The sequence below is a fragment of the Erpetoichthys calabaricus genome, chromosome 8, assembly GCF_900747795.2.
Source record: "Erpetoichthys calabaricus chromosome 8, fErpCal1.3, whole genome shotgun sequence".
NCBI classification, from domain to species: domain Eukaryota; kingdom Metazoa; phylum Chordata; class Cladistia; order Polypteriformes; family Polypteridae; genus Erpetoichthys; species Erpetoichthys calabaricus.
The window spans coordinates 192196270-192223211 of NC_041401.2; the positions used below are offsets into that span (position 1 = coordinate 192196270).

At 40.8% G+C, this 26942-nt stretch overlaps 1 protein-coding gene across 1 annotated transcript in view; it reads right to left on the bottom strand.

Annotated features, from left to right (window-relative positions):
- abca12 (ATP-binding cassette, sub-family A (ABC1), member 12) overlaps positions 1-26942 on the bottom strand; it is a 195030-nt gene that overhangs the window by 67597 nt on the left and 100491 nt on the right. The window contains exons 28-37 of the mRNA XM_051930259.1: positions 26456-26572; positions 25575-25665; positions 22916-23095; positions 20995-21304; positions 17256-17370; positions 15551-15880; positions 13310-13379; positions 11232-11366; positions 5883-6038; positions 4271-4454 (exon numbers count right to left, since the gene is read on the bottom strand). Of these exons, the coding sequence (XP_051786219.1) occupies positions 4271-4454; positions 5883-6038; positions 11232-11366; positions 13310-13379; positions 15551-15880; positions 17256-17370; positions 20995-21304; positions 22916-23095; positions 25575-25665; positions 26456-26572 (1688 nt within the window). The remainder of the gene's footprint in view (positions 1-4270; positions 4455-5882; positions 6039-11231; positions 11367-13309; positions 13380-15550; positions 15881-17255; positions 17371-20994; positions 21305-22915; positions 23096-25574; positions 25666-26455; positions 26573-26942) is intronic.

Sequence of the window (26942 nt, forward strand, 5' to 3'; positions counted from 1 at the left end):
TTATCTGTATTAAAGTTTGGACTCATTGATAAAGATATCGATTGTCTAAATTAATTACAGCTTAGATGTAATAATTACTTCTTGCATTGATTCATTCAATTAAACACTGTGTGGATTTCTTGAATAATGCATTTAAATGTATGAATTGCTTTATTAAAGCTTGGGCCCATTGATAAATTCGTTAAGGTATGGATTGTCTGAATTAATTAAGGCTTGGAGTCATTCTTAAATGAATGTATTGATTGCTGAAATAATTACCACCTGCATTTCTTTATATTAATAATATATTATTATTACCATTATTATTATTAAGAATAGTAATATAATTAATAATTATTATATCTCTCTATTATAAAAAAAATTTTGAAAGGAGCGAGACGTGATTTTCTCAGAGAGACACTTATACGTCCCGCAAAACGAGTCTTTGTGCCAAGAGATTTAACCACGCCTGGGGCTGGAAATAAAGGACAAAGAGTAGATGACAAAGTAGAATGTCGTAAAGAATTCAAAAACGTTGGCACGTTACACATGCAAAGCAGGTTAGAGATAATGGAAGTAGGAAAATTCAAAAGTCTCAAAAATAGGACAGGAAAGATCACATTAGCACAGACAAATGGAAATTATTACTTGGTGAAATAACAGAACAGCGAAAAGAGATTGAATATATTGTTCGCATTTAAACTTTAAGTCAGAGACTTGTAGATCGTCTAATTCATGTTGCCAGCGAGAATTAAAAGATTCCAAAAAAGCTGGCACGGTATGAAGTCCCGTAAGATGGAGACTTTTAACATGAGATTCTTTCAAGTCATGCAATACTTACAATTATTTTCAAACAAGACCACGGTCATCTAACCTCAGTGGTGTAAATGCTTTTGTCAGACACACTTCCTGCGCTCTCAGCTCTTATAAATTTTATCAGGACAATAATTTTATACGTTCTAAATGACACGTCAATGACTAAGCGAGGAAGAAAGAGCATGGACAAACAATCGAGAAAGCCGTTTTATTTATTAGAGAGAAAGAAATGATATTCACTCACGGGCGTTGTCACGATGGAAGTCCAAACACGGAATCAAAGTTCAATGCGATCTTGAAGAAAAGTTAATTCCAAATATTGTTTTTACTAAAGTTTTAAAGTAAAAGTGAAAATAATGCATATGTAACAATTCCCATGAATATAACAATCTCTTTAAATTGTAAGCAAGCAGGGGGCAGAGCCTCCTAGTATTATATTATTATTATTAATATAATAATATACTATTATGTAATAACCAATTAATTATTTATTACTATTTTAATTATTATTTATTAATTAATATGTTTATTGCTTGAATTGAGATTTGGATTCATTGATAATTGTATCGTGTGTGGCTGAATTAATTGCCTCTTTTAATGCTTGGATTCATTGATAAATTAATAATAATAATTCATGTTATTTATATAGTGCCTTTCCCATGCTCAAATTAGCATATTGATTGCTTGAATTATGCTTGGATTCATTAATAAATGAGAGAGTGCATTGATCACTTGAATGAATTACTACACAAATTCCTTTATTAATTAACATATAGGTTGCTTAAATTAAGACTTGCATTCATTTGGTAATTTTATGTTGAGTTGCTTGAATTAAGTGCTCAATTTCATGATTTAATCTCCTCAATTCATTATTGTTTTTGTTTCCTAAATGAATCCATCCATCCATTTTCCAACCCGCTGAATCCAAACACAGGGTCACGGGGGTCTGCTGGAGCCAATCCCAGCCAACACAGGGCACAAGGCAGGAACTAATCCCGGGCAGGGCGCCAGCCCACCGCAGCCCTAAATGAATGAATATATTAATTTTCTGTATTAAGGATTGGGCCCACAGATAAATTTAGGTACCTATTGCTTGGATTTAACAATAAATTACTTAATGTGTTGAATGAATTAAATACCATGTAGATTTTTTGAATGAATTTATTTATTAATTACCTGTAAGGCTTGGCCTCATTAAAAAATAAGAAATTGATTACTTGAATGACTTACTGCATACATGCCTTTAATAATTAATATATCGATTACTTAAATTAAGACTTGGACTCACTGATCATTTTATGCAGTGTGCGTGTGTGTGTGTGAGCTTGAATAAAGGATTGCATTCAGTTAAAACTGAATGTATTGATAGCTTGAATTAATTACTGCATATATCAATTGCTTGAAAAAAGCCGTGGATTTATCGATGATGTTATGCTGTGGGTGCTTGAATAAATCATTGTATTGATTACTTGAATGAATTCCTACTTAGATTCCATTATTAAAATATATCGATCACTTGAATAAAGACTTGTGTGTATTTAAATTCAGTAAGGCTTGGATTCATTGGTAAATTATTTCATGCACTTATTCTTTGAACTAACTAATGTTTAGATTTCTTAATTAAAATATTCAATACCTATATTAAGGTCTGGGCTCCTTGATAGATGAATTAAATTGATTGCTTGAATCATTTAAGGCTTGTATTCAGTGATAAATTAATGCATTGATTGCTGGAATTAATCGCTGTGCACATTCTTTTATTTTATTGATTCTTCTATTGACTGCTTGAGTTAAAGATTGGATTCATTTATAATTTCATGTTGTGTTTGCTTGAATTCAGTAAGTATTCAATGACAAATTTCATGTTGATACCCTCAGTTAGATAATGCTTAAATTCCTTAATAATTAAATTATTGTACAAATTGCCTGCATTAACACCTTAATAGATTATATTGATTGCTTACATTAAGGCTTTTTTTAATAAATTATTTGATGTACTGATTTCTTGTATTAAATGTTTAATTCCTTGAATAATTCATTCAATATCTGAATTGGCTTATTAAAGCTTGGGCCCATTGATACATTTATTAATATAAGGATTGTTGGATTAATGAAGGCTTGGATTCATTCATAAATTAACATATGGATTGCTGAAATAATTACTGCTTAGATTCCTTTATAAATTGAAGTTTATTGCTTGAGTTGAGACTTGGATTCATTGATAATTGTATTGTGCAGGTGTGTGGTTGAATTAAGTAATTACCGATATTAAGGCTTGGACTCCCTATCGATTGTCTAAAGAATGTAATGCTTGGATTTATCAGTATATTTACAGTATATCAGTATATTTAGTCTTTAGTTGATTTCTTAATTAATGCCAGGGTGAACGGCTGGATTTTTAGGCGGATTGACAGACTGACTGAATGCACTTGCACGCTCCTGCAGGACAGAGTGGCGTATCCTCTGGGACAATTTGTTAGATAAAAATGGTGGAGATGACCTAATGGGGCAAAGCAGATGTATTGAAAGATGAAGTAAATGTGTTTTTACAGCAATTTCTTTTAAGCATTTAAAGCCATTTCCATATTATTTAGGCCTGTGCCAGTGGAGTTTGCAGTCAGGCTGCATGGGGTGAGGCTAGAGAAGGCCCTAGTCTGGTCTGTTGGTCTTTTACAAGCCTTTGTTATTTGGAGTGCTTATGAATCACAACACTCCTGTTCTAAAACGCGAAGGCAAATACTGTATGCCACCTCAAACAGAATAACATTAAAAAATGGTAACACTCCTGAAACATCACAAAAGAAGCAGATCACTACTTATACTTATTAAGTTCTTGTTGTTTAGTACAATGGTACTTACTGTATTTACTGTGTTTACCCGCGGATAAGTCAGGGCTTGATTTTACTGTATAATTTCCAGTATTTTATAATGTCAGTCATGCAAGTCGACTGCGGAAGACTCACGCTATTGGTCCAAGAGATTACGATATGCTAATGCCCACCTGAGAGAGTCTCCACGGAGCACACGGCCTTTCTTTTCTATGTATTGTGCCTACGTGACCACACAGTAATACCCAAACTATTCTGAAGTGATGTTTGCACTGATTTCTGTTTTTTGTATCGCACACCCTCCTACACCTTTATTGTAAGAGCATCCCTTATCTACAATGGAGCGCTCGATCAGAAGAAAATATGAAGCTGGTTTTAAATTAAAAGTCATTGAAGTGGCTAAATAAATTGGTAACTGTGCTGCTGCAACAAAACTGATGCGAGATTGGAGGAGGAAAGAAGATATAAAAAAAAAATTAAAATTAAGTGTTGCATTTTTGAACGGGCATATAATTCGGGGTCTGATTTTCTGATCGATTTTTCAGGTTTCAAGACCCGACTTATACGCAGGTATATACAGTATACTACTTGACAGTCAGATCTCAAAGGCTTTCTCTTTCGCTTTTACACGTGGCGCCGGCCCTCACATGGTAGTTGTTTTGCCTGCTCCATTGTGTCCCAGTAGACTGGTGACCTGATCCTCGTAAAATCTCAGGTTTAGGTTCTGGAGGGCTGCACTTTTGCCATACATCTTGGTGAGACCATGCAAAGACACTCCCACAGTTAGCCCGTCAAGGTCCTCTTCTCCTTCAAAGAAGACATTATCGGTGCCTATAAGAAGAATAAAAGACATTAGGGTAAGCGAGAAAGGAGACAGAAAACCAACTGTACGTCGAGCATACTTAACCACTACATGGGTTACGACTTTTCAGGCCACAAAGCATTTCAGGAAGACTCTAATCTGTTGCACATGTTATTTGGAAAAGCCTTTTGAGGGGGAACTTGGTGGGTTAGCTTATCCCAGGGACGTGATGAGGTCAGAGTTATCCAGACTGCCCTGGTGTCAGTGATCATAAGACAGCGCTTGCGTGTTCCTATCCATGGTGAGTTCCTTCCCATTTAGCTATCACTGGTATATTCGACATCAGCCTCCATTAATTAAGCATATTCCTACGTCAACGGAAAATCTCAGTGCGGTTTTAGAATTAACTCTGTTTGCTCTTTTTATACAGGCCGAGGGTTCATGGTCTTCCCCCCTCTTGTGGGACTTTGGTTGTGTTTTTGTATATTTTTTTGTTGTTTTCCCGCCTCCCCATTTGTAGACCTGTTCTGATTGAAGCTATCAGGAAGTCTTTGGGGTTTGGCCGAGTTTGGGTGGACCACTGCTGGCCTAGCCAGTGAAAATCCTGACCTGCCTTTTGTGAAGCCTTTGGAGGCCTCCCACCATTTTGCCTTTAAAGACTAAACATCATAATATAAACAAAAAAAGAAAAAGGTAAAAATAAGGAAAAATAGGATGGATAAGATTAGAAATGAGGACATTAGAGGGTCAGCTCAAGTTGGATGGTTGGGAGACAAAGTCAGAGAGGTGAGATTGCATTGGTTTGGACATGTGCAGAGGAGAGATGAGGGGTATATTGGGAGAAGGGTGCTAAGGATAGAACTGCCAGGGAAGAGGAGAAGAGGAAGGCCTAAGAGAAGGTTTATGGATGTGGTGAGAGGGGACATGCAGGTGGCAGGTGTGGCAGAGCAAGATGATGAGGACAGAAAGATATGGAAGAAGATGATCCGCTGTGGCAACCCCTAATGGGAGCAGCCGAAAAAAGAAGAAGAAGAAGGTTTGGCTAAAAAAAGGCAACCCAAAGTTACAAACACCAATTCACAAATCCAAAAATCAGTAATACAAGACCAACACAAAACAAAAAAAGAACCACTAGGAAATCAGAAATTGTTCTTACAAGACAAAGATCTGAACTCCACAAACACCAACGACAGTCTGAGGGATTGAATATAAAGGATGAAGGTGGTCCCTCAGCAACCATGGGGGAACCACCCACTTAATATAAATAGAGAAAGGCAAATAACCAAAATACATAAACACTAAGTGATATTTAAACAAAACAATATTAACAAAAATACACACAATGTAATGATTCCAAAGCAACAGAAATGTCAAAATAAATGAAAATATCCTTAAACCAGCGATCAGACCCTGGCTGAAACCCAAGAGTCAAGTGTGATGACACTCAGAGGGCTTACCTTTGGATTTGGGGTCAGCCATCTGACTGTGCATCATGACATTCATGAAGAGGAGCCCACTTCTTCCATTGCTCTCTGGTTTAAAGCATGGCAAGCAACTTGTCCAGAAGGAAGGTAAAACGGGAAAATACCAAGGTGCAGCAATTCCATACTTTCCTAGTGAGGTCCGGAAAAAGAAAAAGAATCAATATTAAATATTAATATTAATATAATTAATATTAAAGGCTACGCGCTGTAACAATTATTAAAAACAATAAAGTTTTCATGTATGTCTGTCTTTTTAGTTGTCTAAAGCACAGCTCCATCTAGTGCCAGGCGCAGGTAACTAGGAGACACCTCAGGTGAGCAGTACCACCCTGGGTCAGGAGAGGGCGCACTTGTCAACACAACATCTCTTTCTGTCTACAGTGCAGGGGAACATCGCCTGGAAGGCGGGTGACAGAACTCCCAAGTCTGCACCTGCCGGGAACCAGGCACATAAAACCACCCGGGACGGGAAGGAGACCCCCAGCCTCTGTGACTGTCTGCTCAGGAGGACAATTTTTGTTTTGCAATTTTTTTGCACCCTCAGACAGTGCTGTGAAATGAATGAAGCTTAAGCTTTGGTGCCACTAATCCCACAGGAGCTATGGTTGTCTACTGTACGGGAAGATGTTTTTAAAAAATAATAATAATCTAGTGTAATTCAATACAAAATACCAATAAAAATTAAAAGGATAATGAAGCATCATTTAGGTTAGCTGTAAATGAACAAAACACTCAAATTAAAGATGTTTCACTCTTCATTCTTTAAAACACTGATATTTATGACAGAAGATAGATTTTATTACAAAATACGGGGTGAGTCAAAATTATGTTAACACTAATGGTACAGCTATGTTTATACTTACTGTATATACAATTTTTGTGGACAATTTATGTGCCACATGTGCTGAACATGATGGCAAACAGGTTGAGACATTCCTGTAAATCATCTTGCACATATGAAATAGGTTTTGTGAATAAATTGTTTCCGCCATTCAAATGTTAACATAATTTTTGACTCACAATGTATCCATCATAGGACAGTCGAAATCAGAATAATTAAAGCATATTTCGTTGTCTGTGGTTATTGTGGTTAAATTTAAAAAAAAAAAATTGTGGTCATCTGTTGTAGAGCAGCCACATTGAAGAAGATGACAGCGGATTTCCCAGACTTCACTGCTGCTTGCTAAGGGGCCCCCATAACAGTTCAAGCTTCAGGGCCCCAAAGATGGAGGTCCACCACTGCCATCCCATGTGGTTTTCTTTGGCCACTTTTTCCACCAACTAACCTACAATTAAACGCGGGCCCGCTGGTTTCCCAACACTTTCTGTGGCTCCACGTCTGCGGTCTTCATATTAGATTAATAAAATGTAATCCCCTCTTGGTGTTTTTTGAATGTTAAAATGTTATTTGCTGTCATTTACCCATTTTGATAACACTAGGGACCTCATTTCGGTCCTCAGATTGCATTGTCTGTCTCTTTGTTTGTTTGCCAAATCACCTAAACTGATCTGAACCGATTTTAATCAAATTTTAGACATCGGTTACAATTGGTTCAATTTAAAGTGCAGGCTAATTTGGCATTTATAAAATTTATACCGGGTGAGACTTGTAATTTGGGGGAGGGAGGCGTTGTTGTGATGTAAGATTTTGTATATAACTTGATAAATATTTCATATGTCTTTATGTGTAATTTAGGCAAAGCAAATGTAATATTAGTGAGAAGCATTCATGTTTATCCCCATACCCCCCTCCTTTAGGAATGGGTCTCTTTGAATTTTACGACAGAGTTGGGGGAGGATGTGCCTTAAACCAGTTTGGCGAGTATTTCTCTGCTAAAGTCTTTCAACCCCAAGCCAGTCTACCTAACATATGGTCTCACTGAGGGTGGGGTTGTGGGTGGCAGGTGTTAAGATGTTCTGTTCCTCCATTGGTCTGAAGTATGTCTGTTTGGAATTGGCTTGTATCAGAAGCCTTTAAGTTCCATGCTGTCCTATTGGCTCTAGGGGTTGGACAGAGAATCTATAAATCTGCGTGCTCAACGACATTCTCTCTCTCTCTCTCTCTCTCTCTCTCTTACTAACATCTGATGAAGACCAAACTGATGAACTGAATGGATAAAACATTGGAGACCACAGCTCGGCAGCCATATTGAGACAGGCATACAGCCTGTTCTGAAGAAAGCTGAGCACCAATGATGCCTTAACTAGAGACATTTGAAATAACTACAAGTCTGTGTGCCGCCTGAAACTGCACATCACCATTTAATCAGGTTGTATGGTTGCCAATATTCAAATGTACTTTGCATATTGTTATTATTTATGAATATTACCAATAATACATTATTTTATGTGTAACTTAACTCCTGCTTGTCTTTTTACTACACCTAATTGCCTATAGATATAGAAGGGAAGGTGGGGATAAGATAACCTCTTTAATAAAATCCCTGTGTGCGTCCATGTGTCCGTGTGTGTGTGTCTTCTGGTGAAGTACGCATGCGCGGGACACGGTGCGATGCTTCAAAGGCCGCCTGACGTGTCACACAAGACAGAGAGGGCGGGACCTATAAAATATTGCGTGGCTGATCCAATCGGATTTCGGTAAATGAGGTAAGACCTAAAACATAATGCATGAAAAATCGAATCGGGTACTGAGACGTGGAGACCAGCTTCCCCAAACAGGTGGGATTAGTGTTTGTTGCTGTGCAAGTGTTCACTCTGAGGATGTCAGATTTGCGATTAACAAACTTGGCCCGGTAAAGTGTAAAGTGTTTTCCTAAATATATGAATTTTCATGATATTACAATAGGATGACTTTTAAAAGTAGATTTATTTTCGCGCACATAAAATCCGTTGCTGGGGAGACGCCATACATATAATAATCAGCTGCACGCCAGCACAGATTAAAATACTTGCTGGAGAGACGTATTACTGTGAGAGAAAATTAAAGGCACACAATACAGTGACGCATATTACAGCCACATACAAGGCAGTATTACTGTAACAGAAAATAGACGGTCCTTTGTCATTTAATATAGACTGTTCCTACTAATGTTTATGCACTACTATTCTAGCGCCCGTTATTGTAACGGGCTTAATGTCTAGTATACTATAATACCTTATAAACAGTGGTAAGTCTGTGTGATTTGAGGTGTTCTGACAGAGGCTACATCTTAATAATACAATGGGGAAAGTAGAGCAATACGAGGGTTGTCTGGGTTCCGCGCGGAATCACTCGAAATAAGTAGCCAAGGATTTTTTTTTCTATTTTTCTCATGTACTTCGATCCTTTTTAAACTTTTTCCAAGTATTCACCGCCAACATCAATGCACTTTTGGGCTCTTCTGACCCACGCCGCAAAACACTCGCAAAAGGCTGTCTTTGGGAGGTTGTCCAGCTGTTCTTTGACAGCTGCAATCAGTTCCGTTCAAGTTTCGAAGTTGTGGCCTCGCAGGGGTTCTGTCACCTTCGGGAAGAGCCAAAAGTCACATGGTGCAAGATCAGGCGAGTAGGGTGGCGGGTTCAAAACGTTGACATCACTGTCTTCAATGAAATGCTTCGTCGCATTAGCCGTGTGGGCTGGCGCATTGTCATGATGCAAAAAGTGCCTTCGCAAGTTCTTGGACCTCTAGCCATCGCAGAAAAAACGTCAGGCAGGCACTGAGTGGTGTACCACTCAGAGGTGACAGTTGTCCCCTCCATCAACGGAATTGACACGACAATGCCATCGATGTTGAAAAAGATGGCAAACGTGGTGCATTCCACTGAGCGGATTAAACCATCAGAAAAGTCGTAAAAAATCATCACTCGAAAGTCACGCACGCAAGGAGTCGGGAGCTTCGCCGCTAGCGCCGGCTGCGCGCTCTCAGTTCGTTTGCTTCTCGTGTTCACTCTGAAGGAAGAGAGGGAGCAAAACATCTGAACAAAAACATGCAACCACTTGAATAATCCCTCTACACACAGAACAGGTTTTGACAGGCTGACACTCGACAAACGATAAAATTCTGCGCGGAACCCAGACAACCCTCGTATATTACTCTACCAAGACAAAACAGGCGTGCAACCAAAACAACTGTGCATCCTTATAAAGAACAAGTCGATCTTATTATTGAAATTTTTCTTGTATAATAAGGCTGAACAAACTTGAAATTCAAACTACATGGCATTTCAAGAATTTCTTTCTGGAAGGGTGGTTGTAATGTGTGTGGGGGTTGCATCACAATGACATCGCTACAGAACTACGGCGCCATTCTTGGCCCTCAGCGATGACTCTGTGCTGTGTCTGTCAGTCGCCGCTCTGCACGGCATCATTAGTTTTTTAATTTGATGTGGAACTCTTTCTACAGCAGTGTTTCCCAACCTTTTTTCTGTGGTGGCACACTTTTTGTAACCAAAAACATCTCGAAGCACATTTCTATTTTACTAAGCACAAACACATTATATCTCGTACATGTGCTCAGCTGTCTGAAGGGGCAGGACTACCGGAGAGGCCAGTAAAAGAGCAGCTCCGAGATCAGTGTTCACAGACACTGCACTTAAGCACTTTGGTGGCATCTCCCGGCTGTTTGGTCCCTTTTCCCGCTCCTCTCTGTCTCGGAGGCAATTCATATTCCCACTTTCCACCTGCCCTATGAGACTTGCTGGTAACCCCACACACTCAGGCAGATGGGCTCTAGCAGCCGGGAGACGCATCCGAAGTTCTGTTTCTGCAATTTAGTGATCACAGTGCTGCCTTTATGCCAGCTTCTTCAGGTATTTCTGTCCTCCTCAGACAGGTCCTGATTACCAGCGGAGATAGTCCCGCTCAGGTTCAGACAACACTTTTATTTATATGGCACACCCGGGCAGCTTCATAGTGCACCACTGTGCCACGGCACACTGGTTGAAAAACACTGTTCTACAGGACAATTTATCGGTCAAGAGGCACGGGGTGGGAGTCGGGTGGGCGGTTGTTGTTATTGATGATCTGTTCCTCTTCCAGCAATTCCTGTTTTTTCTGATAACTGAACTTAAGAATGCACAATTCCCTTCATTCTTCTTCTCGCCTCTCAACTCTGCTTTTTAGGCATCCCGTACTTCGTTCAGACTTAGGCCCCATCCCATAAGTATGTATTACGACTCTGATACTACCAGGAGTGGCATCATCTCACTATAAGGTTTCCTAATGAGTTGCTAATTTTTGAGGCACAACCCACTCGGCCATGCGGACACATGCAAGGAAGACCTGGGACACGAACCCTAATCCCCTTTCAGTGAGGCCAGCAGTGGTCCCGCTGTGCCACCCACATTACAGTCCAGTTATTTGTAATTATGTAATCACTTTACCTGGAAATACCATTCGAATATAGCAGCCAATTATGAAATAGATGGAAGAGTCAATCAGCAGTAGCCAGCAAAACCAGCCGAACGAAGCATTGTCATTTATTACTGGGGACTGGTAGGAATTGCCCCACTGCATTCCTGAGGATATAAACAAATAAATAAATAAGAGAATTAACAAGTAACACATCACACACATGCACTAGGGAGACAACTTAAAGGCTGATCTGGTGGTAATTCTACCCCTACAGATCACATGACCAGCAAGCCCAGTGATGTCACTGCCCAGTCACACTTCCCTGGCCCCGCCCCTTCCCGTCTGGCTTCTTCTTAAGGGGCACTGCTGCCATTTTGTCTCAGATTCCAATTTTGACTCCTGTCTGAAAAGACCTCTGTATATTTGCCGTTATTCTGTCCATTATACGGGGTTCAACTTCAAGGTGCCCCAACTCTTTGGCTTGTCCTGTTTTACAAGTGTAAATATGACAGACAAAGCTGGCCTTCATGGTGCTATTCTGCTTTGCCCTGTGTTTACCTTTGCAGTAGCCTGCTAAATAGACATGAAATAAGGATAGACATGTTCAAGCACTTTCAACATCCATCCATCCATCCATTATCCAACCCGCTGAATCCGAACACAGGGTCACGGGGGTCTGCTGGAGCCAATCCCAGCCAACACAGGGCACAAGGCAGGAACCAATCCTGGGCAGGGTGCCAACCCACCGCAGACTTTCAACATTTATAATTATATTTTATAAGAAAACATTCTCTTTCAGCTCATTTTCAGCCATCATGCCAGCGTATTAATAAAAAACTAAAAACTAAATTCATACAAGCAGCATACTTTGCAGTGGGTACAGAAACTTCACTTTCTTCACACTTTACTGTGTTGTAGATTTCATTTTAAATGGATAAATTTGACATTAACGCTGCTGTTATGAATCCCATACCAAATATATGAACACTTTTGGCTGACACATTTATCCAAAGTGACTTACAACATTTATAGTACAATTGGTTCCATTTTGTTTTTGGTTTTCCAATTGGAGCTCAGGCAGGTCAAGTGACTTGCTCAGGGTCACACAGGTGTCAGTAGCAAGATCTGAACCCACAGCCTCAGAGCTTGAAGGCCCAAAGCCTTAACAAATGGAACCCAGACATGTGCATTGCTCTTTTCTATTCTAACAGGTGCGGCATCACCTGTCATGTCAACAGACGGTGCACCACAAACATTAACACTGCTTTTACAAATCCTATACCAAATGACATATAACAGAGATATACACATGGCATTTGTCATTCCAACAGATGGTGCACCACAAACATTAACACTGCTTTTACAAATCCTATACCAAATGACATATAACAGAGATATACACATGGCATTTGTCATTCCAACAGATGGTGCACCACAAACATTAACACTGCTTTTACAAATCCTATACCAAATGACATATAACAGAGACATACGTGTGGCATTTGTCATTCCAACAGATGGTGCACCACAAACATTAACACTGCTTTTACAAATCTAATGTTAAATGACATACAGCAAAAACATATGCATGGCATTTGTCATTCCAAAAGATGGCACATGAAAAACATTTGCAGCAATGCATTTTTTTACTACAAATGTTTGTGATGCACCATCTGCTGGAATGACAAATGCCTCGCATTTCATTACTACATGCATTACAAAACACATTCTAATAGATGCACTGCAAATGTTAATGCTAGATTTCTACCTGTCTTAGAAGGTTAGCACAGCTAGTTCTATGTAAAAAAAAAAAAAAAAAAAAAAAAAGTTAAACCCGAGTGTCTATCAGGATCAATCCACACTCAGTAATCCACAACGGGTTGCCGTCCCCTCTGACTAGAAGTCGTGTAACGTGACGCTGGTTTCCACTGAAAAGGTTCAACTCGTCCAGTCTCTCTCCTGGCCACTTGTACCCTCTGAGATCTAATTTATGACTTTAAATTCAAGATGTACTGTATGCTCATTTTTGATTTACTCTTAGCGTGTAAAGAATGGATTTAATGGATTTTTATGTCTAAGGGTAGGGTGTTGTAGAATATTAACTTACCTGTGCCTTGTGTTTCATAGTAGATTATGTACTGGCTGGCATAGCTGAAGCAAGTTGGCGCAAAGAGACCCTGGAAAGACAAAACAGTTCAGATCAGAGTTTCTATGAAGGCGTACATGGGGGTCTTTAATTAGGAATTCACTCTCTTTGACGAAACATCACAAAACCATCGGGTTAATAGAAAGAAAATGAATCTGCAGAGAACTCGACTTGCCAGATGGACAGTAATAACTGACAGAAAGATATCGTAGCAGACAGACGCGTGGAGCCAAGTAGCTGCAGTGGTCTCCTTGTGCGTTTCTGTCTGTCTCTTGTTTCGCTGCCCCCCATTACAATGTGCAAATTGTTCATTAACCACCTTAGCGTTACATTTTTTACACGTAAAAAGCATTCCATCTTTTTACTGTAAAACATGCAGAACACTCAAGTCTGAAGTGTAAAAAGAATAATAATTATACAAATAATAATATGAAATTAATAACAATAATGATGCTAATGCCATACATCCATCCATTTTCCAACCCGCTGAATCCGAACACAGGGTCACGGGGGTCTGCTGGAGCCAATCCCAGCCAACACAGGGCACAAGGCAGGGAACCAATCCCGGGTAGGGTGCCAACCCACCGCAGGACACACACAAACACACCCACACACCAAGCACACACTAGGGCCAATTTAGAATCGCCAATCCACCTAACCTGCATGTCTTTGGACTGTGGGAGGAAACCGGAGCGCCCGGAGGAAACCCACGCAGACACGGAAAGAACATGCAAACTCCACGCAGGGAGGACCCGGGAAGTGAACCCGGGTCCCCAGATCTCCCAACTGCGAGGCAGCAGCGCTACCCACTGCGCCACCGTGCCGCCCTAATGCCATACATACTGTCAAAATATGTCTTTTGTGTAGTATGTCTTTGAATTGATATACAGTAGTGTTTAGGTGCCCGGTCATTTACCTGACGCTGTTCAGCATAATGGTGCGTCTCAACAACAATTCTCTTAATCGCATCATCATCAAGAAATGACTTTGGTCCATTGCAGGGCAAATAATAATAATAATTCATTACATTAAATATGTCAGTTTTTAATTTTTAAATGATTTGCAAAAGTTGCTAAAAATCCTGTTTTTGCTTTTTTCATTCTGGGGTACTGAGTGTTGTTTGATAATCGAACAAATGAATTTAAAGGATTTTAGCAAAAGGCTTCAACATAAGATATAAAAAAAAAAAGCGAAGGGTCTGAAAACTTTCTGATTGTACTGTATGGCATTTAGAAGACGGCCTAATTTAAAACTTACCGTCACGTTCAATTTACACCAAAAAAGCAGATGCTCCATATGCATAAAGGCAGAGGGAGTGTGGACTGTAGGGGGTGTTACTGCTCCCCAAACACCCGACACAAAGGCTCAGGCACAAGCGTAGAATGAACAAGAGGATTTATTTGTGGGAAACTCTCATAGAAAGTGTTTCCCACACCAGAGCCACAGCAATTCTGTGCTGCTCTCTGTCATCTCCCCTCTCTGTCTCTCTGCCTTCACCCCTCCATCAAGCTTTGTCCACCTCCTCCCGACTCCGGCTCTCGGAGTTGAGGCAGTCAGCAGCCGGGAGTACTTCCAATGTCCCATAATCATGGTCCAGAAGCACTTCCGAGTGCGGTGGGCCAGTCCCCACAGCACCTCCTGGAGGCACCCACAGTACCCATCAAGGATGAGCCAAAGAACTCCATCTCCCATGATGCCCTGGGGAATTCAGGACACTGCTTTAACCCAAGTGGGTTTGCAACCTAGCGATCTGAGGCAGACAATGTTCTGAGCCAACTGTGTGCCCATGTCCTTCCATTCTATGAGCATCCCGGCTGGGTAACAACAACAACATTTATTTCTATAGCACATTTTCATACAAAAAGTAGCTCAAAGTGTTTTGAATAATGAAGAAAAGAAAAATAAAAGACAAAATAAATTAAAATAAGACAACATTAGTTAACATAGAAAAAGAGTAAGGTCCGATGGCCAGGGTGAACAGAAAAAACTCCAGAAAGCTGGAGAAAAAAATAAAATCTGTAGGGGTTCCAGGCCACGAGACCGCCCAGTCCCCTCTCGGCATTGTACCTAACAAAAATGAAATAGTCCTCTTTGTAGTTAGACAGGGTAAGGATCCTGGCCGTCTATCACAGGAGTCAAAGCTAAAATAAGAAAAGGCAAAAGTGAGTAGGAGGCAGGTGACCGGCTAGCAAGATTCCTTACCAAGAGACTTTTGGTGGTGAAGGTGAGGCCGGAGTCAAGAGACGTCATGACGATGAAGGGGAAGAAGAGGATGACATAGATGAGGCTACCGCTGAGGCTGGCAATGTTAGTGTGGCTGAAAAATGTGCTGAACAGGAAACTCATTGACAGGATGGACAGGCCATAGTCACAGAAGAACAGGAAGATAAGGAAGCCGTTGGTTTGTGGAAGAATGGAGCCTGCCTTCAAGATGATCACGAGGAAAATAATGGTGATGAGCAGGAAGGAGGCGCTCTCGATAAACCAGGCAAAGAAGTGGCTGAAGGGGTTGACACCCATCATCTTCATGTACTGGGGAGCAGAAAGAGAAAGAGAGTGCGGCCATCAGCATTTGGTTTAGGCAATCATAGGAGTAGGTTCATTTATTTCTCCACTTGTACTTTAACATTACATTCTATGTTTTATTGAGCAATATACAGAAGAATTTTATAAAACTTATAGTGTGCTCCACATTAGATCATTAATGTAAAAGCTATGATATGATAACAAAAATTCAGAAATCCACTTAACGACCTTGGTGTTAACCCCGAGTGTCTTTTGGGCTCGGAATCCACCTTAATAAAAGGTCAAGTCTCTGTGTGACCATCAGTGCGTCCATGACTGTGTGTTGCAATGTTTCAGTTATTCCAACAGGTGGCGCATCACAAGCATTGACACTACTTTTACAAATCCTATAATAAATGGCGTGTATATGCATTGACTTTGTCATTCCAACAGATGGCCCATCACAATCATTTTTAATAGCAAAATGCATTGCATTTGTCATTCCAACAGATGGCCCATCAGAATCATTTTTGTAGTAAAATGCATTGCATTTGTCATTCCAATAGATGGCACATCACAAACATATAGTATGTATTAATGAACTGCATTGCATTTGTCATTCCAACAGATGGCCCATCACAATCATTTTTAGTAGTATAATGCATTGCATTTGTCATTCCAATAGATGGCACATCACAAACATATAGTATGTATTAATGAACTGCATTGCATTTGTCATTCCAACAGACGGCCCATCAGAATCATTTTTGTAGTAAAATGTTTTGCATTTGTCATTCCAATAGATGGCACATCACAATCATTTTTAGTAATAAAATGCATTGCATTTGTCATTCCAACAAACGGCGCATCACAAACATGAATGAATGAACTGCATTCCATTTGTTATTCTAACAGATGGCCCATCACAAATATTAACACTGCTTTTAGGAATCCCATACCAAATGGAATAAAGCACAGATATAAGCCATGCTTTTGTCATTCCAACAGATGGTGTATCACAGACATTTGTAGTAATGCATTTTATTACTACAAATGCTTGTGATGTGCCATCTGTTGGAATGACAAAAGTCATGCATTTTATTACTACGTGCATTACAAAACAGATACCAACAGATGTGCTTCAAATATTAACTCTGAGGTCTACGTTGATTTTCATAGATTTCTACCCGTCTCAGATGGTTAACACAGCTAGTTCTATGTGAAAAACACAGTTGCACCAGAGTGTCTCTCGGGTTAAGCCGTTTTGATTTGATGAACAACATTAAACCTGAGTAAAACTTGTGATGGTATTTTGCTGCCATCTAGTGGATAAAATAATATTGTGCTGCAAAAAAAAAATCTTACCTTAAAACTGAGTGTAAACGTCTATTTATTTATTTACCTCATGAAGTCGCAGTTCCCGCTCTTGAACAAGCTTTTTCACAAAGGCAGCGATGAAGAGGATCCAGGCCAACATCACAATTAGAGGGAAGGAATAGGACATGCTGTACAGGAAACTGCAAATTAAGAATAAAACGTGAGGTGAGACCTTCTGGGGAGGGCCAGCCTTTAATCACAACGCGGTTCAGTTGTGTGCTTGACCGCCAGATGTTTCAGAATTTTTATTTTGCACTTGTGCTTTTAGTAAAGCAAGCAAACATATAATACATAACATGACTTCCTCAGCACAGATACATCATGAATGAGAATACAGGATCTACAAGCGTCAATCAAAAAATAAAGGCAATTTGAAAACGGACAGAAGCTGACGCAGTACAGCACCTTTGCAATGGCTTATGGGTATCTCTCACATGCAGCACTGTGCCGTTAGTCCAATTGAAGCCAAGGTCACGTGAAAATGGACGCTCCGCTGCAGGATTGCTGATCGGCGTGCCAGTGTGAGATTTCTTTGGGCAGATGGAGTGAAACCTGCTGAGATTTACCAGAGTTGGGCAGCTTGGTATGGAAGTGAAGACAGCGGGACTCAATGAGAAGTTTTTTTGAATGGATGGAAAGTGGAAAGAACAAGTGTATCCGCTGAAGCTCCTTCTGCTCGACCATCAACATCACGCACACTGAAGTCCACGTCGTCACAGCGAATTGTCACGGTGCGGGCAGGCTCCATGCTCCCACACCTATTTTGGGAGACTCTTGAACCCACCACAGTCATAACTGAGATAAGCCGGGCAAATGTGGACACACACACACACACATGTAGCAAGGGGTAGGCGTAACAGGGACTTAGTGCCTTCATTTATATCAATCCCAAAAACAAACAGTCAATGCAGAGTGTCAATTCTTCAATAATAAATACATCTACTCTCTATATATAAAATCCTAAGCCTAAAAGTGCAATGATTTTGTGCATCAATTTTATGTGACGTTTTTATGTCTTGCTTTAAATCAGGCTTATTTTAAAACCTATATTTTTTTTCCGAATTTATTGAATTTTAATGTGATGATGTTAGATTTTAAGATTCTTATTCCGTTCTTAAATTAAAAAACTAATAAATATTAAGAACTCACGTCCCACAAGATGAGACTTTGTGGCAAGAGATTTAACCAGGCCCGGGGCCGGAAATAAAAGACAAAGAGTAGGACAGCTGCTGTACAGGCTTTTAAATGTTTGAAGCGCAGCATCAGCAGCGTAAAAAAAAAAAAAAAACAACTATATTTGTTTCCCATTGTATCACCATTTAAGAGGGAGTGTCAGAGGAGTGACCGCATCTCCTTGGGGTGCATTCAGCCCCCCTCTTCACAACGTGAGCGGCAGAGACATGAAGTGGCTGGTGCATAGCACAGGCCAGGGGGATTGGCTCCAGCAGACCCCTGTGACCCTGTGTTCCGATTCAGCGGGTTGGAAACTAGATGTGTGTGTGTGTATGTATATATATATATATATATATATATATATATATATATATATATATATATATATATATAGTGTCACACACGTATGTTTAGGAGACAACTAAAGAGCTTGAATACATGTGATTCCATGCCAGACCAGGGGGTGGCGAAGTGCATTAATTTTCCCTCTCGATCTTTTGCAGACCATTCTAGGGAAATCCCGCCCAGCTCTGGGGCAGCCAATGACATCACTTCCGGTTCTGGTGTTGATGACATAACTTCCTTCGCTGGCCTTTAAAGCTGCCATATTTCCTGAAGAGAATCAGTTCTGTTTTGGACTCAGTTGAAAGAACATGTCTTTGTTTATTAATCAGTTTTGCAGCCGGGAACAATTATACGGGTGGCTGCCCCAAACCTTCGCAACATCTTATGGTCGTTTTTGTGACAAAAGATTAAAGGAACATTTAAGTTTATATGTCTGTGTCTCTTTATGAATAATAATTAAATTACAGAAGAGTACATTAAACCAGTTTTAAATTACCGTATATACTCGCGTTTAAATTCTCCTGCATATAAGTTGGGGCTTGACTTTACCGTATTATTTCCGGTATTTTATAATATGGGTCATATAAGTTGAATTTGGTAAACTCACACTATTGGTCCAAGAGATTACGATATGCTAACACCCACCTGAGAGAGTCACCACGGAGCACACGGCCTTTTTTATTTCTGTGTATTGTGCCTACGTGACCACACGGTAATTAATATCCGAACTATTCCGAAGCGACATTTGCACTGATTTGTGTTTTTTGTATCTCACACCCTCATACACCTTTATCATAAGAGCATCTCTTATCTACGATGGAGCGTTCAATCAGAAGAAAATATGAAGCTGGTTTTAAATTAAAAGTCATTGAAGTAGCGAAAGAAATCAGTAAGTGCACTGCTGCAACAAAATTTGATGCGTCTGAGAAACTGGTGTGAGATTGGAGGAGGCAAGAAGATGTAAAAAAAAATAATAATAAATTAAACGGGCTGTGGCAGGCGGCCAGGGCCAATACCTGGCTGGGATGCCCCTGCAGCATATCTTCTGGGGGAGCAAGGATGGGAAAGCCAGTATCTCCCCCTGGACACTAGATGGCAGCCTCCCTGGGTTGCAGCGGTGCCTCGGATTTCCCCAGGGCTTCATGGGAGTTGGAGTGTTGTGTAGCCCTGTTGGGTTCCGCAGGCGCCGCCAGGGGGTGCTGCAGCAGGAGCTGCTGGACCCTTCTGGGCACTGGTTTTGCCACACCCAGGTGCCCATTAAAAGGAGCCAGCAACCAGAGTCAGGTGGAGGTGGACAAGGTTGCCTGGGAGGAGTGGTGGTGCAGGAGAAGAAAGTGTGTGGTGTGTTGGTGCTTTGGGGATTGTGTTGTGGGTGGAGGACACGGGTAAGACGTGCCCTCCAGCTTAAGAAAAACAAAAATGTATTTATTTTATATGTGCCTCCAGTGTGAATCTGTGTCAGGTCGGGCGCATATATAGCGCCTTTTTACAGGGCGTAGAAGTCGGGGTCTGATTTTATGATTGATTTTTCGGGTTTCAATGCCCGACTTATACGCGACTATATGTAAGAATTCATTGTTAAGGACCTGTACTTTTATTTCAAGTAGTCAAGAGGCACCCCGCCAAGCTGTTTGCACCTTAGTCCTTATCAGTGAAGCTGCGTGCTGCCGCCTAACTGGCACGCCTGTCTATTACATCAGCCTTAACAGATGCCAGTGCAACAAGTAAACATTCATTGAATTATTAATTAAGCACAGGTGGGTTCTACAGGGTCCATGGTAGTTGTGAGATCTAATTAACCAAAGGCCCGCAATCTTTAACAGCTCAGGATGAGGGAGGAGTGATTAGGTGACGCTCACCTCCAGGTGGCAAATATGTCTTTTGAGCCAAAGGGATTTTAATGAAGAAATGGATAGTGAAGGGTAAATTGTTAGGAGAAAAGGTGCTGAGAATTGCGGTAAGAATTGTAATAAATACAAGATTGGCATATTCACTCAGATCATCTGAATTGAGTCTGCATGTGCGCCGTACAATAAAGCCTGATTCTGCTGCCTTCTTCGGGGCTGAGGGTGCCCATGCTGCCTAATCTGCTTCAACGATACACATCCACAACAGAACGTGTCTCCCATAACTAAATTCATTTACTCAAATAAAAATTAACGATTGAGACAACCGACTCACAGGGTCACCTGTTAACACACCAGATGTTTTTTTTAGGTTTTGATAGTTAAAAAAACTATACTTACTTGTCCCTCGTGTAGCAAGGATAAGGGAAGGCCTGTATCTGCACGGCAGGGCCATCGATGACCTTCTCAGTTTGCAGCTCGATGATAGCCTTCTCGATGTCCTCTTGTAGATAAATGAAGCCGTGATTGTTAAGCAGATACTGAGAGGCAGAAATGTGTGGGCCGGGCGTCCACATCACGTCCCTCAGTCTGTCTGTTCTCATGGTGTTGCTGATGGGCATTCGGATCGTGTATTTGACTAGTGGAGGCAGGCTAGAACCGACCGACCTCTTCTGACGACTTTTCTGCGTTGTAATGTTAAAAATGACACCTGTGGCAAATAAAATGAAATAAAGAAGCAAACATGACAAGAAGATGAAACTCATGGTATATACATCCATCCATTATCAGTCAGTCATTATCCAACCCGCTATATCCTAACACAGGGTCACAAGGGTCTGCTGTAGCCAATCCCAGCCAACACAGGGCGCAAGGCAGGAACAAACCCCGGGCAGGGCGCCAGCCCAATGCAGGGCACACACACACATCAATCACACACTAGGGGCAATTTAGGATCGCCAAAGCGCCTAACCTGCATGTCTTTGGACTGTGGGAGGAGACCCACGCAGACATGGGGAGAACATGCAGACTCCACGCAGGGAGGACCCGGGAAGCAAACCCAGGTCTCCTTACTGCGAGGCAGCAGCGCTACCACTATGCCACCATGCTGCCCTGGTATATACAGTAGATGTTAATTAATGACAGTATTTTGTGTTCACTGCGGTGGGTTGGCACCCTGCCCAGGATTGGTTCCTGCCTTGTGCCCTGTGTTCAGATTCAGCGGGTTGGAAAATGGATGGATGGATTTTGTGTTCATAAAAATTACTCCTGAATGCTTTGCAATCACTTCACTTTTTTTTTTTTTTTTTGGCCAGCGTGTCCTGATTCATCAGCACGAGACGTTAGGCATTTCCCCCTATGTTTGGCCCACTAGACCTGAAAAAAACACTCATTTTTGGACCATATTTTGTACATAAATTTTGCCCTTATGTTTAAAAGATTAGATTTAAAAGGCACTATATAATAGATAGATATGAAAGGCACTATATGATAGATAGATAGATAGATAAAACAAAAGGTCCTAATGCCATCTGTAGGAGTGCAAAATGCAACACATTTTAATACAGAACATATTGTAAACTATAAGAAAACACTCTGGTCATGTTGCCATATTATTGCCAATGCATATTAACACAACATGCATTATTGAATAAAAGGACATGGATCACAATGCCAGCTGTTGAAATGCAGAATGCAATGCATATTAATACAATATGCATTATAGAATAAAAGGACATAGGTCACTGTGCCATCTGTTGGAATGGAAAATGCAATGCACATTAATACAGCATGCATTATAGATAAAAATGACACAGGTCACAATGCCATCTGTTGGAATGCAAAATACAACGCATATTAACACAGCATGCATTATAGAATAAAAGGACACGGGTCACTGTGCCATCTGTTGGAATGCAAAATGCAATGCTCATTAATACAGCATGCATTATAGATAAAAATGACACAGGTCACGGTGCCATCTGTTGTAATGCAAAATACAATGCATATTAATACAGCATGCATTATAGAATAAAAGGACATGGTTCACATTGCCATCTGTTGGAATGCAAAATGCAATGCACATTAATACAGCATGCATTATAGAATAAAATGACTGGGGTCATAAGTGCTTTGATCATGGGAATGGTGCTATAATAAAATGTATTATTATTATTATGCCATCTGTTTGAATGCAAATGCAATACATTTTATGATTACTGTTTGAGATGCGCCATCTGTTGGAATGACAGAGACATAGCATCTGGAAGGACACACAGACACTTATCCTTTTATTAAGGTGGATAGCTGTTCATTTACATACTGGCATATAGGTTGTTATGCTGCAGGAGTTTAGTGGCCTCGGAATTAAGCGCATCAGTGGTGTTCATGGCTTGGTATCGGTTAAAGTTGATACATGAGGAGATGTTCTTCAACAGTTTGCAAAGCGTGGTCATCTGGTTCAGCAAAGGCATATTTGCACTGAGAACGCTACCGAAATTACCTGAAAAAAAAATAAAAAACAAATTATTAAAAAAAATTGTTTTGTGACAAATGACATTGCAAAAAAGCGTTGTGTTCAAAAAAACATGATTTTATGCAGACTTGTCTCTCCATTTTTCCTCTTTTTTGGTTTGGCAACACAAGTCTCAGGGACCAACATGATTCTCACTAAAGAATGTGTGTCTGGGGACAACCCGTTAAAAAGTGTGTAGTGAAAAGCGGCAAAATGCTGCGCTAGAAAAGCTTCGCCCACAGGGCTTCTTCCTGAGACACCCGCCACCAGTGCCTCCAGTCCATGCATTTTAAAGCACTGCTGAGGTTTCAGGGAGAGAGCAAAAGATACTGGAAAAAAAAAGACTTGACACTGAGAGAAAATCAAAAGCTAAGATTGCTGTCGTCAGTGCAGGAACTCAGTAGCACTAGAGATCTGAAGTTCATTGATTAGTTTACATGTTGTGATGAGCAGTGAGACAGACAGACACACACACACATAGATCACCTCAGCTCCTGGGCCCCACTTGTCTGAGAAGGGCTTCTGTCTGCTGTGATATCTTTCAGTCATTATAAATACTGCATCACGATATGATATAACAGCAGCAAACAGAGTTTGGGTGAGCATTGTGGTCTGTGGGTATACAACGTGTTAAAACACGGTGGCCATTTTGTCACAGCATATTTGCATTTCCAGTTAGACCATCATGTTCAATTTCTTTAGTTGTTTGTTCAGACGTGCAGTCAGAAGTTGGATGTTGTGCGGCCACGTCTGTACTATACTGCTGTCGTCAGGCCGATTTGTTGATTCAGGTGTGTTGAGCACGGAAACCTGCTTGTCCTGTGGTTCTTCATCACCTGCTCTCTCTTAATGGTGGTCTGTTTGATGGAGTGGGACACGCTGTTTACTTCAAATGCATATTTTGCAGTTCATATTTTCATGAATACAGCTGCCAATTCTTTCATACTTGCATTGACTGACACTAAGGCTGAATGACAGAGAACACACACAGCAGCTGTGACATCCTGTCATTCACATTTAACGCTAGTCATTCATTGATGCCATTGGATGTCAACATAGAATCTGGTGTTACAGAAATCATTGGGTAAGGTTCACTTTGAAAATGTGTGGTGTGCTCTCTGCACAGGAGACACAAATGTATATGTCGAATATATCTACCTATGTGTTATAGATAGATGGATAGATGTGAAAGGCACTATATAATGATAGATATGAAAAGTGCTATATAATGATAGATAGATATGAAAGGTGCTATATACGGTAATGATTGATAGATAGATGTGAAAGTCACTATATAATAGATAGATATGAAAGGTGCTATATACTGTAATGACTGATAGATAGATAGATAGATAGATAGATAGATAGATAGATAGATAGATAGATAGATAGATAGATAGATAGATAGATAGATAGATAGATATGAAAGGCACTATATGTTAGATATATAGATATGAAAGGTGCTATATAATGATAGATAGAGATAGATAGATGTGAAAGTCACTATATAATGATAGATAAATATGAAAGGCACTATATAATAGATAGATATGAAATGTGCTATATAATGATAGATAGATAGATAGATGTGAAAGTCACTATGTAATGATAGACAGATACTGTGGCATACGGGATGCCTCCACTTTGGAAGGACTGGGGGAGAGAGCATATCCAGAGCATTACCTCCCCTGGAGCACTAGGTGGCAGCCCCCCTGCATGGCAGCGACACCTGGGCTCCATGGGAGTTGGCGCCCTGTTAGGATTCCTGGGTGCCACCTGTGGGTGTTGTAGATAGATAGATAGATATGGAAGGCACTATATGATAGATAGCAATGAAATTTCTTTTTTGCACTGGATGTGCTGAGTCAGATTCTCCTCTTTATATGTTTATTTCAAAAGTATTTTAAAATGTTTTTTTTTGTTTTCACATTCTTTGTCGATGCCAGTTTGTGTAGTGTGTGTTTTGTCCCTGTTTTTGTGTTCCTGTGCCACGAGTTCACAGTGACTCTCAGGACACAGTCGGTACCTTCTTCATGTCCAATGCTTTGTTTTCTGCTCATTTTCACTTTCTGACTATCAGACGTCTCACTTTAGTTTTCTGCTTTTTTGGACTTTCTCCTGATTTCTATTTAGAAACACTTCTGCCTTTTCTGCTAAAGAGATAAACGGTGTGCTTGTGGACGTGGATGGAAAGACAGAGCTCCTGCAGATAAGCCCCCCTGAGAGGACTCATACTTTTGGATCCAGAAGGCAGCAGTTTTACTGCACTGATGTGCTGCCCTTTTGTAATACAAACTGCAGGAAAGAAAACAGAAGTGTACCTGTGTGCCATCCTGGACCAATGAAGCCACACACAGACACACAAACAAACACACACACACACACATACACACACTCTCTCCTCAAGCTACTTGTTCTGTTGGACAGAGCGACACTAAAGAGAGCTGAACTGAAGTAGACCACTTACTCAGTTGTTGTGCATTCTGTAGCACGTCGGCGATGTTGATGTTCGATTCCAGACTGATGAAGCTCTGCACATTTGAATTCTTTAAAAATGTCTGCAAGAAAATGGAAGCACAGCACAGTGAGAGTGAAAACTGAAGCCGACTGCAAACAACAACAGCTTAGCGAGGCGGCAGAAGCCCCCCTGAGACACAGATAGGAGGTGCAGCCGCGTATAGCTGCCTGGTGGCCATGACTTTCCTCCACGTCCTTCTCCCCTTTTTGCAGAAATGTGAGTCTTCAAGGGGGTCAGCAGCAGTGACGACTGACACCCCCTTGGACGTTCTCACAATATCTCGTTCTGCAACATTGTCTGCACTGTCTCTCCACTGTAGCTTGTCACTCCTTCAGAGTTCTTTTAGTGGCCTCCCTCACTCGTCTACTTCAGAGACTCGGAGAGAACGTGCCGACTTCATGTCTGGTTAATATCTGGGCACGGGATTTGAACCCCCCCCCCCCCCAGACACTGGATGCCAACCACTGCATTACCACTCCACTCAGTTGCATTTTAAAAATGACTTCAATAAAAGCCATGGCACCCTGTCACAGTCTGCTCCCTGCCTTGCCCCCGGTGTGCCAGGGTGAGCCTGATTACCTCGGATTAGGTTAAGCGGTTTTGCTAAATTGGCCCATGTCCGTGTGTGTGTGTGTGTGAGAGAAAGAGTTTGTGTGTTCAGCCTGTGATGGACTGGCACTCCATCCTGGCAGTGTTCTTACCTTAGGCCCAATGCATGCTGGGATAGACTCCAGCTCCTCAACGACCCTCCCCAACATTAGCGGGTTAAGAAAATGGACAGACAGACGGTTCTGAGCAAATTCTATTAAATCAGGTGAGCTCTGACTTACCAGCAAAGGTTTAATTTGACTCAGCACAGTCACCAGTGTCTGAATATTCGATGAATTGCCAATCCACATATCTGCATACGTGGTAAGCTGGTACAGGTCTTGTAATGTGACATTAGACTGCAAAAAAAAAAAGAACAGAAAACACGTCAATCAGGCACAGCTTGGTCATTTCTTACCACTGGGGGGCTGCATGTTTTATAAACGTGATGGTGAACAATGGATGCCATCTTCACCACACTTTGTTGATTTATGAACCACTTCTATCACTTTAGTCAAACTGATGATCTTTTATTTTGAATAGCCGCCTGATGGCACTGCTGCCTCACCAACTCCAAGCTCTGGCTTAAAATCGCTATCCTGATTATTAGTTTTGTGGGGTTTGCATGTTCTCCCCATGTCTTTGTGAATTCTCCTGATTCACCCCCCAAGTAACCCCTGAATTGAATTAAGAGGTCTGATAGTGTTATGCTCTGACATGTTACATACA